Below are 11,749 nucleotides of genomic sequence, written 5' to 3'. Positions count from 1 at the left end.
TATAGTAATTCATTAGCTGACTTAGGCATCGTAGAGGCTTTTTTTGGAACTCCCTCGAGACCAGTTAACTTATTCGTATGTAGGTATATCCGAGCTCAAACACGACTTAACCAAGGTCTTCTCCAATACAGCAAACTAACCTCATCCAAGATTAATTGCTTCATTCCCGAAACAATTTAGCCATGTGTGTGTGGGGATTGACATTAATCCCATTGTAGTTAGCTTTCATAATTGTAAGATCTTTGCTTGTTTTGATGTCAGAGATCACCAACACGTCTTTCTAAAATATAAAACTTGTTTTTACTAAACTAGTTGTTGGAACGTGCGCTAGCGCGCACGTTCCCCCAAGATATAAAACGCTATCTCCCATAACACACTATACAAATCACAAGCCAAATTACTCTATAGAAATAGTTGAAGACATGAATATAGTACTCCGAAGATGATAATAAACATGACTAATTACTTGATGTAGTTTACATATATAGAATTCATGGCTAAGCATAAAAAATTTACATGGCTAAGTTTAGAAAAATTAAAAAAGACCGGCCTAATAGGAGAAAGGAGAAATAACAGTCATGATAGTTCCTCGGCTAACTTTGTGGCAACATACGACTCTGCAAAAAAAGATTCATGGTTACTTAGTTGATCAATGATGAAGCAAGAAATATGTCTATCCTGCAGTTATTGATTGATTGTACACATACTACTGTCATACTCAATCACCTGATATATAAGGCTTTGTAGAGCTGTTGCTGTTGCTGTTGCAATTGCAATTTCAGCTAATATTGCAGACGAATCAACAACTGCGCAAGTCAAGTCAAAATCTGAAAATAGCACGAGATGCCAATCTTCAGGATTAAGCTCTTTCCACAAGGGAGCCACGATCTTTTGTGGAATTATGTTTCAAGCTTCATGGCCTGTTTATTTAATTAAGTTTCTAAATGCAGCACATCACATCATCTCATATAAACAAAGAGGAACTGAGGAAGCTAATAGACTCGAACAAACTTCTTAAGTTCACAACCGCTCAACTTTACAGCATAGTAGACGCAAAGCGAGAGGCAGGGGGTTGAACTAAAACAAACTTTCTTTTCCTAGGAAGTTGTAAAAACTCACAGAAAAGTAGGTACTTAAAAAAAATTCACACTATTCAAGAACTATAAACAAAATCTAAAACCGCTAGGATGAAATGCAGTCTCTTCAAAGTTCAGCCATCCTTTCTAATGTGACAGACACAATGTTGAGTATCCTCAATGACAACATTTATATTTCCAATACATACTGCTAAATAATGAAATAGAAGCAATGCTAAGAATTTCTAATCAGCTTCCCTCTTTGCTAATGACTCTTGTCAGCGAAAAGCTGATAACCCCAAACATGATATTACATATTAGAGTTGAACATAAATGTCGCTAGGTGTGACTTATGCCTGTAGCGGCTAAACGACTGCAAAACTAAACACACATAACCCTGGTGAAATAACTGAATCATCTTTATTAGGCATGTTCATTACACATTACTGCTGAAAATATTTCTAAAGTTTTCTTAGGTGTTAAAGGAGTTGCACAATAAGTACAGAATGAAAAGAATCACAACCTTTTTATGAAACTCAAAATTGAGAGGCACAGACTGTTAGAAGTCCTAGACTCCACGATCGGTGAAAATAGAGAAATGTACATCAATACCTGATCAGAAGCATCTTTGAAAAATCTCAAAGAACTCCTTAGCACCGAATATTCGCCGCATCATTTAATTTTGCTACATCATTTGATCTCTGTCTCTCTTTAAAATTCCTTATAATCTTGAGTCCACTTCCGAACTGGTAGTTCAGTGATTCTGAGAGTTACATCATCCCTTCACTTGCATCACTTGCATCACTTGCACTGTCTACATCCACTACCTCAATAGTTCCACTAACTGTGAAGTGATTCCAGTATCTTTCCTAGTAGTTCTCTAGTGATTTCAGTCATCCTTGTGTACATGTATCTGACAATGGCAGCATCCTCTCCTCCCTGTGGAATAGCAATATCAAATAACGGAAATTAGAAAAGCAACTGAATTCACAGTTATAAGATCAGTTCAAAAGAAGACAATAGTGGATTGCTTTCTACATAAATTATGTACTTTATAGCTTGGTGATTATTATTAATAGATCAGTATTCAACTGCTACATAACTCTTTTCCGCTCTTCGATGAAAACTGCCAACCACTCACCCAACTCCAAATTCGCAATTCTTTTGCCAAGTATGTGGATTAACTAAGTAATTACAGCATAGAACATTTAAAGTATATACTTCGTATTATTTAAGTATATACTTTAGTGGAAGTTTTGTATGGAAAATAGTAAAATAAACATGCGAATGACCTCCTAATATTGTAACTCATGGGCCTTTATGAACCTTCCAAAAACCTATGCACCAAAGCGCGGCACCGTCCTGTTTCAGCAAATGGCACAGATTTTCGATGACAACCCTTTCACATGTATAAAATCCAAAATGAAATTTACAAACAGTGAAGGCTGAATGACTTACGACAAAGCCCATATGTACAAGGTAGACAACATGTTGGGTTTAAGTTTAACCCACAAAAATTGAGCTTTTGAAGTAAAAGGTTAAAAATACTTTTGAGGGGGGGATGGGGATACAAGACTTGTTCAATAATTGACCGTAAAGCACATCAAAGGAAGAAGAACAATAAAAGAAAGAAACTAATAAACAAAATCCACAATCAAGAAGTTCTCAAAAGAATTGGGAGACATACTATGATGGCACAAGTGGACCATACGCAATACTTGGGCCCAAAATCTTACAAGCACCAGAATAACCCCACCATTTCCTCCTCCTTTCAAAAATGGGAAAATGGTTGAGGTGTTATTACCCTGGAAGAAAATTGAGATACAAAGGACAAGCCCTGCTGACCAAAACCAAAGATCCCATCAAGAGCACGTTCTGAATTGATCAAATCTCCAGATTGATAATTGTTGCATCTGCACCAGAACCATAGATTTAAAATCAAAACATACAAGCACAAAGAAAAATGTAAAAGACAGAAAACCAAGGAGAGTAGACATTAACATTCAGCAAAAGCATAGATAGGAAAATTTTCTCCTTCAAAGTAAGTTCAGATATAAACTGAATTTGCTAAAGGGTAGACTATTTATTTTGCAATGTACCAGTTTCGTATACATATTTATCCTTTACAAAAAAGTTAGCAAGATAGATTACCATTGTAAACAAATTAGAACAGAAAAATACCCCTCACCTGAAAACGATAGAGGCAGGTGAATTAGCGTTCATAGAGCTCCCTAGATCATATAAAAGTACATCATAGTAGACACATAAAACCCTGAGGTCCCACTTCCATCACCATATTGAAACGAGTAACCGCACTGTTTACTTTCAGCTGAGCAGTGAGACGATGCTGGTGGAACCATAGTACTACATACTGGGTCTGAACAAGAAACTGCGTTGGCAGTTGAGGAGCCATTGATATCATAGAAATTGAGCTCGACCTAATATCAGTCAGCAGAAACTAATAACCATCATTCAAATAATCACACAATAAAGCGCGATATTGAGTAGAAACATAAATGAAACCCACTCGCCCGTGGACAGTCAATAAATGGAACCCATAATCTGCACATTGTATTCCCTTGGGGTAGTTCCTAGTCTCACTCTTGTAAAATACAGCCTACCTTAAACCAACACCACACGAAATTCAAAAACAAACAAAAAAAGACTTTCATCAATACAATGAAAAAAGGCGCAGATTAATGCTTAGGTTCTATTTATAAACTTCTCGATTTCTTGAAGTATAACATCAAGACAATAAAACACAAAAAATACCTTTATTATAAAATGGAAACAAAAAAGGGAAATACAAAACTAAGTCAAAATTAATTCGATAAGAGAAGAGAACATACATTTAGCTACTTCAATGATCCCTTCTCTACAGGACATTTATGAGAGCTTTAACTTTTCAATGTCCTTGTCATGTAAGAAATAAAAAGATCTTGGTATTAATATGGTACCAAAGTAAGATGGCAATCAACTTGGGTACAAGTTGTTTGATAGATTATGAATGTTATATACGAATGAACACAACTTAGGCACATCTATTATAAAAGATGAGTCGGACAACAAAAGGCCCTCAATCTCTTCAGTGAAATCAGCATTAAGAACATATCATACACTATGTATAAATCATAAACCCAGAAAATTAGGAAATAAACCCAATAAAATAGTATTTGCTCCACGTTCAAATGTTTTAAGGCTTGAAAATGAAAAGAAGCAAAAAGATAAGGAACAAACCCAATAAAATAGTATTTGCTTCACGTTCAAGTGTTAGCTCGAGCAGCTCCAAGTACTATAGAGGCAACCCTCTCTGCAAAATTGAGGGTACTTATTCTCTCTCCGACAACATTCACATCCGTTATTAGGTACCCTTGTAATACAGACCTTCTGTCCCACATGCCTGCCAAAATTCGTGAATTGAATTAGTCATTCTACTAAAGAGGTAGTTGCGGAATAACATCTCATTAACAAATAAAAGGAATCATCCTGAAGAAAGAGCTTCAATCATCTTAACAGCGGACTGGATGAAATAGTAAGGCTAACAAAAACAGAATCTTTTTTTTTGAGGGAAACAAAAACAGAATCTTGGTCCAGGCAACCCAGATATATCTCCTTGATTATGGAATATGGCATAGGAGAACTCACAGGTTGGTTCTCCACTACTATCATAAATATACAAAAGCATTTTTGGTCAATACCTGACACTGTCTCGATAATTGTTCGGGTCAAAAAGTGGAGGTTTCGCACCAACTTCACGATTCAGATAACAAATGTTGTTCAAAGGCTTCCTCCATATAGCAATATAACCCTCCCTTTTACCAGTTCCCAGCAAATATGGGACGTAAGATTCTCCATTTCTGTAGATTTATAAGTAAAAAGAGAAAAAAGCATAAATAAATATGTTCCTATCTTGAAGAGTATCAGATTCCATGAAATCTAAATTAACAACTCAAATATTGACCAGCGGAAACTTTGAATTTAAGTAAGGGATTTCAAGCAAACTCAAAAGTCTTAAGAAGGGGGAGGAAGGGAAAACGGTGATAAAAAAGGTAAGCACTGGTAATTCCCTACTTATGAAGCAGGAAATGCATGTGTAAGTAAATAATAATGATACATTTCCACTGCTTTTGCAAGTTATCTTCAAGTTTATAGACTGGCAATACTGCCCATACAAAATATCCTCCAGCTCTGAACATTCTATTAGCTTCAAGAAGCAAGATTCCATCTGGCAAATAGTTTTAATAAGTAGATCAGAACTTCGGTTGAATAAAAAAAAAGTCTAATGAAAAGGGTTTACAATTTAATTTTGATTTTGCGGATTATATATGTGTAGTTCAGTGATATCAATTCAATCTTTATTAGTTTTTAGTTTAGGTCTGAATCTTATTTTTTTGTTGCTAGTATGTATTATCATGAAGAACATACAAGATATTACTAAGGAACATACAAGCAAGACGTTTGTACGAAGATAATACGTATAAAATAACACATACTTAGTACTCCGTAACATGGAGGCTGACGTTCTTTAGTATTGCTCCGTTTAAAAAAGAGAACATGAAGTGAATATATAAGAACATAATATATCCCAAAAGAGAACATCAGGTCAATTATTAAACAAATAATAAAAAAGAAAGAACATGGAGTTAATATATAAGAACATAATTTATTCCAAAGAAGAACATCTGATCAATTATTAGACATATATATTAAAAAAACATGGAGTGAATATATAAGAACATAATGTATTCCAAAGAAGAACATCTGGTTAATTATTAACTGATCGGTTTGGTCTCTGGTTAATTATTTGAAATCTCTATTAATGTATTGTTTTGATGCAAAGCCAACTCCATTTTTCTTGAAAACTTTGATTTAGGGTACTACCACGCCATTATAAAGAGAACCAAGTATGCTATACTTAATCTATATTGTAATACTCCACTATACGCTACCATAAATTGCTATACTAATCTATATAGCAGCAAGAAAATATTTACATTTACAAATTAAAACATCCATACTCCAATACATTCTAATCACCGTATAATCTCAAAGTACTACTACATATTTGATCCAAAGTCTTTGTTCTTTTAATAAAATAAGGCTAGACTACATACGGTGATTTTAAAGACACAAAATTCCATGTCTAAAAGATAATCTGCACCTTCATACGTTGCCCTACTCATGGCTACCATACTGCTGGCTTACTCCCTCTCACTGATACCTCTTCTTGTTACTCTTTCTCTCACTTGAAACCACTGACTCCCAAATATTCAATTTCCCAGCAAAAAGCTAAATAACACTAAAGAAGCAACAATGATTCAATTTCCCAGCAACGAATAATTGATAAAACACACACAATCCCAGACCATAAAAGATAATAAGATATGATCAAATCTGAAACAAAACCGAAAATGTCAGGCACAAAAACCGAACCAACCCTGAGATAAGCTATATAATTCTCAAAAACCAACATCAATTCAATTTACCGGCAATTTTACTAACACGTACATTAGACCACAAACATAATTTAAAAAAAGTTAGTACATAAGATTTTTTATTATGTGTTCTTCTTCGGTGTTCGCCGTGTTCGTTCTCTAATTTCTAGTGCCATGCGAATTTAAATTTCTTCAGATTTAACCCCTTTTATCGAATCGGTTGTGTATAAGAAAGCTATACAAATTACACTGTGATGAAATTGGGGATAAATTCATTTTCTGGTAGTTTGGAGATATTTTAGGGATGAAGATTGAGATTGTTTGGGAAGACGGAGAAACCTCTGATTGCTGAATTAGCGAAATCAAAGGAGTTTTAATTTCTAGAGATTTTTTTCCCCTAAATTTCGGGTACAGAGGGTTATACTAAGGATGTGCTTCCCGTATTATTTTTAATGTTTAATATGCGTTTTATATACAATTCTTTGCGTTTTGAAAGTGGTGCACGTACCTCTACGTGGACTATTGTCAGCCATCCACAAATTGGGCACACACACACAATTAAAAGAAAAGAAAAAAGATGTCAAATTGACAATAGTCTTGATAGATAAACAGAAAGGCGCACAAAGAACGTGTAATATCAGTATATGGTCACTTAAAAACAAAAATAACATTCATAGAAGTTATGAGAATTATCTTCCCAGTTACAACTGTCAACAAAAAGATTGACTATAGTTTCACTTCCCATATCTTCTGACCTCCGCATGTAGGTACTAACATGTTGTCTCTAGAAATGTTATGATATATTTGCATTTGCAACAGAATCAAATGAAATCATTGTATCCTCAACCAAATAATGAATGGAAAAGATCACATGCACAAAGTTATCAAGAATAGAAATAAATTGATATTTAATATAATGAGATACTATTCCATTACCTCAAAAACTTGGCTGACACTGAAATTTGCAATCTTTACAGTGCCATTACGCGAAACCAAAAGATTTTGAGTCTTTATGTCCATATGCACTATATTCTGTTTCTCAAAAGAAAAGAAAATTGTTAAGATTCAATATATGCCAATAGCCACGTGAAAAAATGAAGTTACAACTCAGATGGTTCAAGTGCCAAATTTAGAAGAAAAAAAAAGAAAAAAAACTCCTAGAAAAAACTCATTGTTTCTTCTCCTTTCAGCAATAATATGCATTAATGAACAAGTCAAAAGTAAATAGTTATAACCAAAAGAAACCTAAACAGAACAACACCACCTCCCAAAGAAAAAGCCCTAAGTTTGGAATAACAGATTTAATAATGGGTATGAAGAATCCCCTGTTCATTCCTCTTATCTCCTTATTCTGAACCTTTGTGGAAAAAGTTATGAATGTAAATATAACTACATTAAGCTTGATCATCTATTACAACCTATCAATCTATCATAGACTTAGATTAACTGGAAATGAAAAACACCAGGAGAACTACATAAGATTCGAACTTCTAAAGAGATTAACTGCAGTAAACTTCACATCTTAATGCTAAATTACAAATAAATCAGCAAACTCTCTGCACTTCTTTCTTAATGTAAAGTAGGAGACAGTTTTTTGCGCTGAGAAAAAAGGTAGGGCAGTGAGGCAGTATTCAGTTCTTGTTTTGAATCACAGATCAAATTTTTTTTAAGGGTATCACAGATCAATTGGAAACCACCTATCTTTCATCTTATAAATAAGCTACATACATCCAATCCTCCTTTACCCTAGAATGATCAGGAGCCTCTTTTAGAGGCATTGGGACAACATTTAAGATGATTTTGATGTAGGAAATGCAGTAAACAAAGTGTCAGAATCCCCATATACTCTTCTGGATTCCCAACACCATACGAATAGAAAAAAAAAATAGCACCAAGCAGACTTTTTTTGAAAAGCGCATTACAAATAAGACCAATATGGACCTTGGGGGCAACAAAATTTAAAATGGAACTAAAGTGATCTTACATGTGAATGAAGATACATTAACCCAGAAACAATATCTCGTAAATATTGTCTCATGATAGCTTCCCCTAAGCCACCAGGTGGTCCAACACCCTCACAATCCCATTTGCCCTCCACATACTCAACTGAACAAAGAAAATTACAATTTCATTGACTAAAAGGCCAAAAAAAAAAAATTCCAGATCCATTTAGCCTCCAACAAACAAAAATTCAGAAGTGTGATACGAAAGGAAATGGTGGAAAAAATACCCATATAGAAGTGATCTGTGTCTGGATCATTAATCACCTCGATAAGATTGACTATGTTGGGATAGCTTACAATTTTCATAATTACCACCTGCAAGCAATAATAGAGTACTCAGAGATTCAAATAAATTAAGGGAGATAATAATGTAGGCAATAAACCCTAGTCAATTTAGAAAAAGGTTGTTTCTGATAACTATAAAATCATCATAGAATGCAGTTCAGATAAAATTTGGCAATTTACAATTGCTTCCCAAAATAAGCCTTGACAAACTCTGGTTCTTAAAACAAAAATCTACTCCGTAACGCAATTTCCACCCCCACCGTTATGGCAAACAGGATTTTCTACGGTCCAACTTAATGAAAAGGTTTGGCAGAAAAGTCCTGTATCAGAACTCTCAACATATAATGGTTAATCTGGCATAAAAGTGAATCTTATAAAATCAAGCACCTTTATAAAATCAAGCACCAGTATTTATCTTATGGTAAGTATGGAACAATTGTCTTCATGTATTACCTTATCTTTAGAAGTAACAGACTTCATGAAATCTCAATACCAATCATATAAACTCAACTCCAATTACAATCATATAAATGCAACTCCAATTACAATCATACAAACTCATATATATCCGCCTTCACAAAAACCCGTGACCAAAATCCTCAACAATTATGGTGATGATGGGAGACATTGAAGAAGAGTAATTTTATTCTCTAAATTAAAATGGGAAATCGAGTATGATCCCAAATTCTGCCAGATGAATTCAAATTACAATTCCTAATCTAAAGTATGTGCCAATAAACTTAGTCGTGTTTCAAATAATATCAATATTCCAATTTAATTAAACCAGCCATAATTCAAAAAAATCAACAATTAAAAGCAAATCAACCATTAAAAGCAAGAAATAAAACCCTAATTCAAAAAATCCAGACAAAGGTGAATCATACCAGGGAGAAAGAGACGAACTGATAGTGAGGAGATTCAGAAGGAGTGAACCTGGGTGCCGGTTATTGAAGAGGCGAATTACGAAGCAACAGATTCGTCATATGAGAACGAATAGCTAGGGTTGAAAATGGAAGGAGACAGTGAGTTTAACTAATCTAAAATAGCAAAATCAAGAACAAAACTACCGAAAACAATCGATTTTCACCTTCAAATGTATCAATGGTTCCATAGTTGGACTCCTTCTCAAAATCCTCGAATGTGGGCCTTCGATCACCATAAACTAACATCCTCTTGAAGAAGAACGGAGATTGACGATCTGGAAATCTAGGATGATGGAAGGAGAGAGGTGAAGGGGGAGGAAGAGATTGCAAAGATGAGAGCTAGGGTTTGTTGAAAATGGAAGGGGAAAAAGATCCCATAGTCGAGGAAAGAGAAAGGGGAAACAAAGACGATCAAATAAGGCAGATAGATGATGGAACACGTGGCATCATCCAACATCATGGAAAATTTAGTAATTAAGGTTGAAAGGTGGGGTAAAATCGGCACAACACTATTGCAGCAATAGTAAATTGAAGTTTGTGTTTTTTAAAGTGTTAGGAAGTATACATGTGTATTTTAAGGAGTACGTAACTTGTGTTTTACTAAAAGTATATATATGTGCATTTTAAGGAGTACGTAGTATTTTTAAGGTGAAGAGAACGCGGTTAAAATGGGCTGTAAATTATCAAGTACTCTACATTAAGTATTTACTAGATTTAAAGCCCGTGCATGCACGGGTTAAAATCAATTTTTTTATGAGACTTTTATGTCTTTTTATCTTTTAATGGATCTTTATTTATCTATTAAAAATTGCTTAAATTATCTTTTACCGGGTCTTTATTTATCTATTTTTAATTTTCTCTTATTATCTTTTATTGAGTTTTATTTATCTTTTTACTTTCTAGCAAAATTTATATATCATTATCTTTGGCTGAGTCTTTATTTATCTACTAGTATAGGACCCGTGCAATGCACGGTAATCCAAAATTATTGACATGTTATACATATTTTTGTTAAAAAATAATTCGTATCCATCTAATTTCCGTACCACTAATGTTACACTTTTCAAATACTTCGTATAATTATTAATTTGAGATGTTCTTACGGTGCATAGGTGAACAATATATCTACTAATAACATGAATATATACATGAATATGAAACAATTTTAATTTTTATATTATTGAGCGATCTCCTTCAATATTGGTTAAAGATCCAATAATTCTCAAAATACGTCACGTTCTAACTTATTTCCCTTCATACCGTCCACGTCAGCATGGAAGAAAGAAAAGTACATTTTTTTCCCGGTTCAATGTTATAAACCGCGAACTCAAATGTATGTTTGTTTTAAAACAAAACCCGCGATTTTATAAGCCGCTATTTCAAATAGCGGTTTATTATAGATTTTATAAAAAAAAATAAAAGTTAGACCGGTTTTCTTGCTGACGTGGACGGTAGAGGGGTTAGCAATAAGGAAGTTTGAATCTTGCCACCCTAGTATACAATAAAAAGTAAAATAAAGAAATAGTTAGCAACATATTATTTCACGATATTAACGTTGAATATAGCACAATATGAATAATGGAATTACCTCTGCATCTAGTAAAACTATTTCAACAATATACTTTTCACTTGGATTATTGAAGGCATGAACTGTCCATAGTCGGATAACCCTTGTATCGTTACGTTTTCTATGGATAGATTAATACTCTGTACGAGACTTAAATTTTGTGCCATTTTTTCTCTCACACAAATGACGTTTATAATGTTGCTTGATAATATTTGTTGGATCAGTAGGGAGTATATATACTGTTGATTATGGCTGGTTGAATTAGGTGTAACCCTAATTCTTTGTGATTATTCTAGATTCTAGGGATTACTGGATAAGCAGGGATTATTTTATAATTTTTGTTGCATGTCTAGTTATCTATCTCTAACTTCTACCTATACATCATCTTTTCAAAGATATTTATGTTATCTTTTTCTATGCATTCCTATTTTACAGGGAACTTAAGGAATTTTCTGTTTTG

General features: G+C 33.9%; 1 protein-coding gene and 1 long non-coding RNA gene across 3 annotated transcripts; both read right to left on the bottom strand.

Annotated features, from left to right (window-relative positions):
* Nucleotides 1-1,862: 1,862 nt before the first annotated feature.
* LOC130459633 (uncharacterized) lies at nt 1,863-4,254 on the bottom strand. Of its 2 annotated transcripts, XR_008919153.1 has the most exons (4): nt 4,235-4,254; nt 3,265-3,514; nt 2,764-2,989; nt 1,863-2,015 (listed from the first exon to the last, which is right to left on the bottom strand). It is a non-coding gene; the product is annotated as an uncharacterized lncRNA (long non-coding RNA). The 2 variants fall into 2 exon arrangements; XR_008919152.1 differs by lacking the exon at nt 4,235-4,254 and having other exon boundaries at nt 3,265-3,597.
* A 92-nt stretch (nt 4,255-4,346) lies between these two features.
* Nucleotides 4,347-10,271, bottom strand: LOC130471284 (mitogen-activated protein kinase 4a-like). The gene is made up of 8 exons (XM_056841325.1): nt 9,887-10,271; nt 9,684-9,796; nt 8,742-8,829; nt 8,496-8,617; nt 7,448-7,543; nt 5,048-5,301; nt 4,775-4,933; nt 4,347-4,476 (listed from the first exon to the last, which is right to left on the bottom strand). The coding sequence occupies exons 3-8, from the start codon at nt 8,818-8,820 to the stop codon at nt 4,347-4,349; spliced, it is 840 nt and encodes a 279-aa protein (XP_056697303.1). The 5' UTR covers nt 8,821-8,829; nt 9,684-9,796; nt 9,887-10,271.
* Nucleotides 10,272-11,749: the final 1,478 nt, after the last annotated feature.

The sequence above is a fragment of the Spinacia oleracea genome, chromosome 4, assembly GCF_020520425.1.
Source record: "Spinacia oleracea cultivar Varoflay chromosome 4, BTI_SOV_V1, whole genome shotgun sequence".
Lineage (NCBI taxonomy): Eukaryota > Viridiplantae > Streptophyta > Magnoliopsida > Caryophyllales > Amaranthaceae > Spinacia > Spinacia oleracea.
The sequence above is the reverse complement of the archived record's forward strand: the minus strand, read 5'-3'. Positions and strand labels throughout refer to the sequence as shown.

What these genes read in the sequence shown, in the direction of transcription:
- LOC130471284 (XM_056841325.1), bottom strand. Translation starts at nt 8,820, where the DNA reads ATGAAAATTGTAAGCTATCCCAACATAGTCAATCTTATCGAGGTGATT. An exon ending in ATCCCTTACTTAAATTCAAA is followed by an intron (nt 4,934 to 5,047) that starts GTTTCCGCTGGT and finishes ATAAATCTACAG; the next exon opens with AAATGGAGAATCTTACGTCC. An exon ending in AATTATCGAGACAGTGTCAG is followed by an intron (nt 4,477 to 4,774) that starts GTATTGACCAAA and finishes GAATTTTGGCAG; the next exon opens with GCATGTGGGACAGAAGGTCT.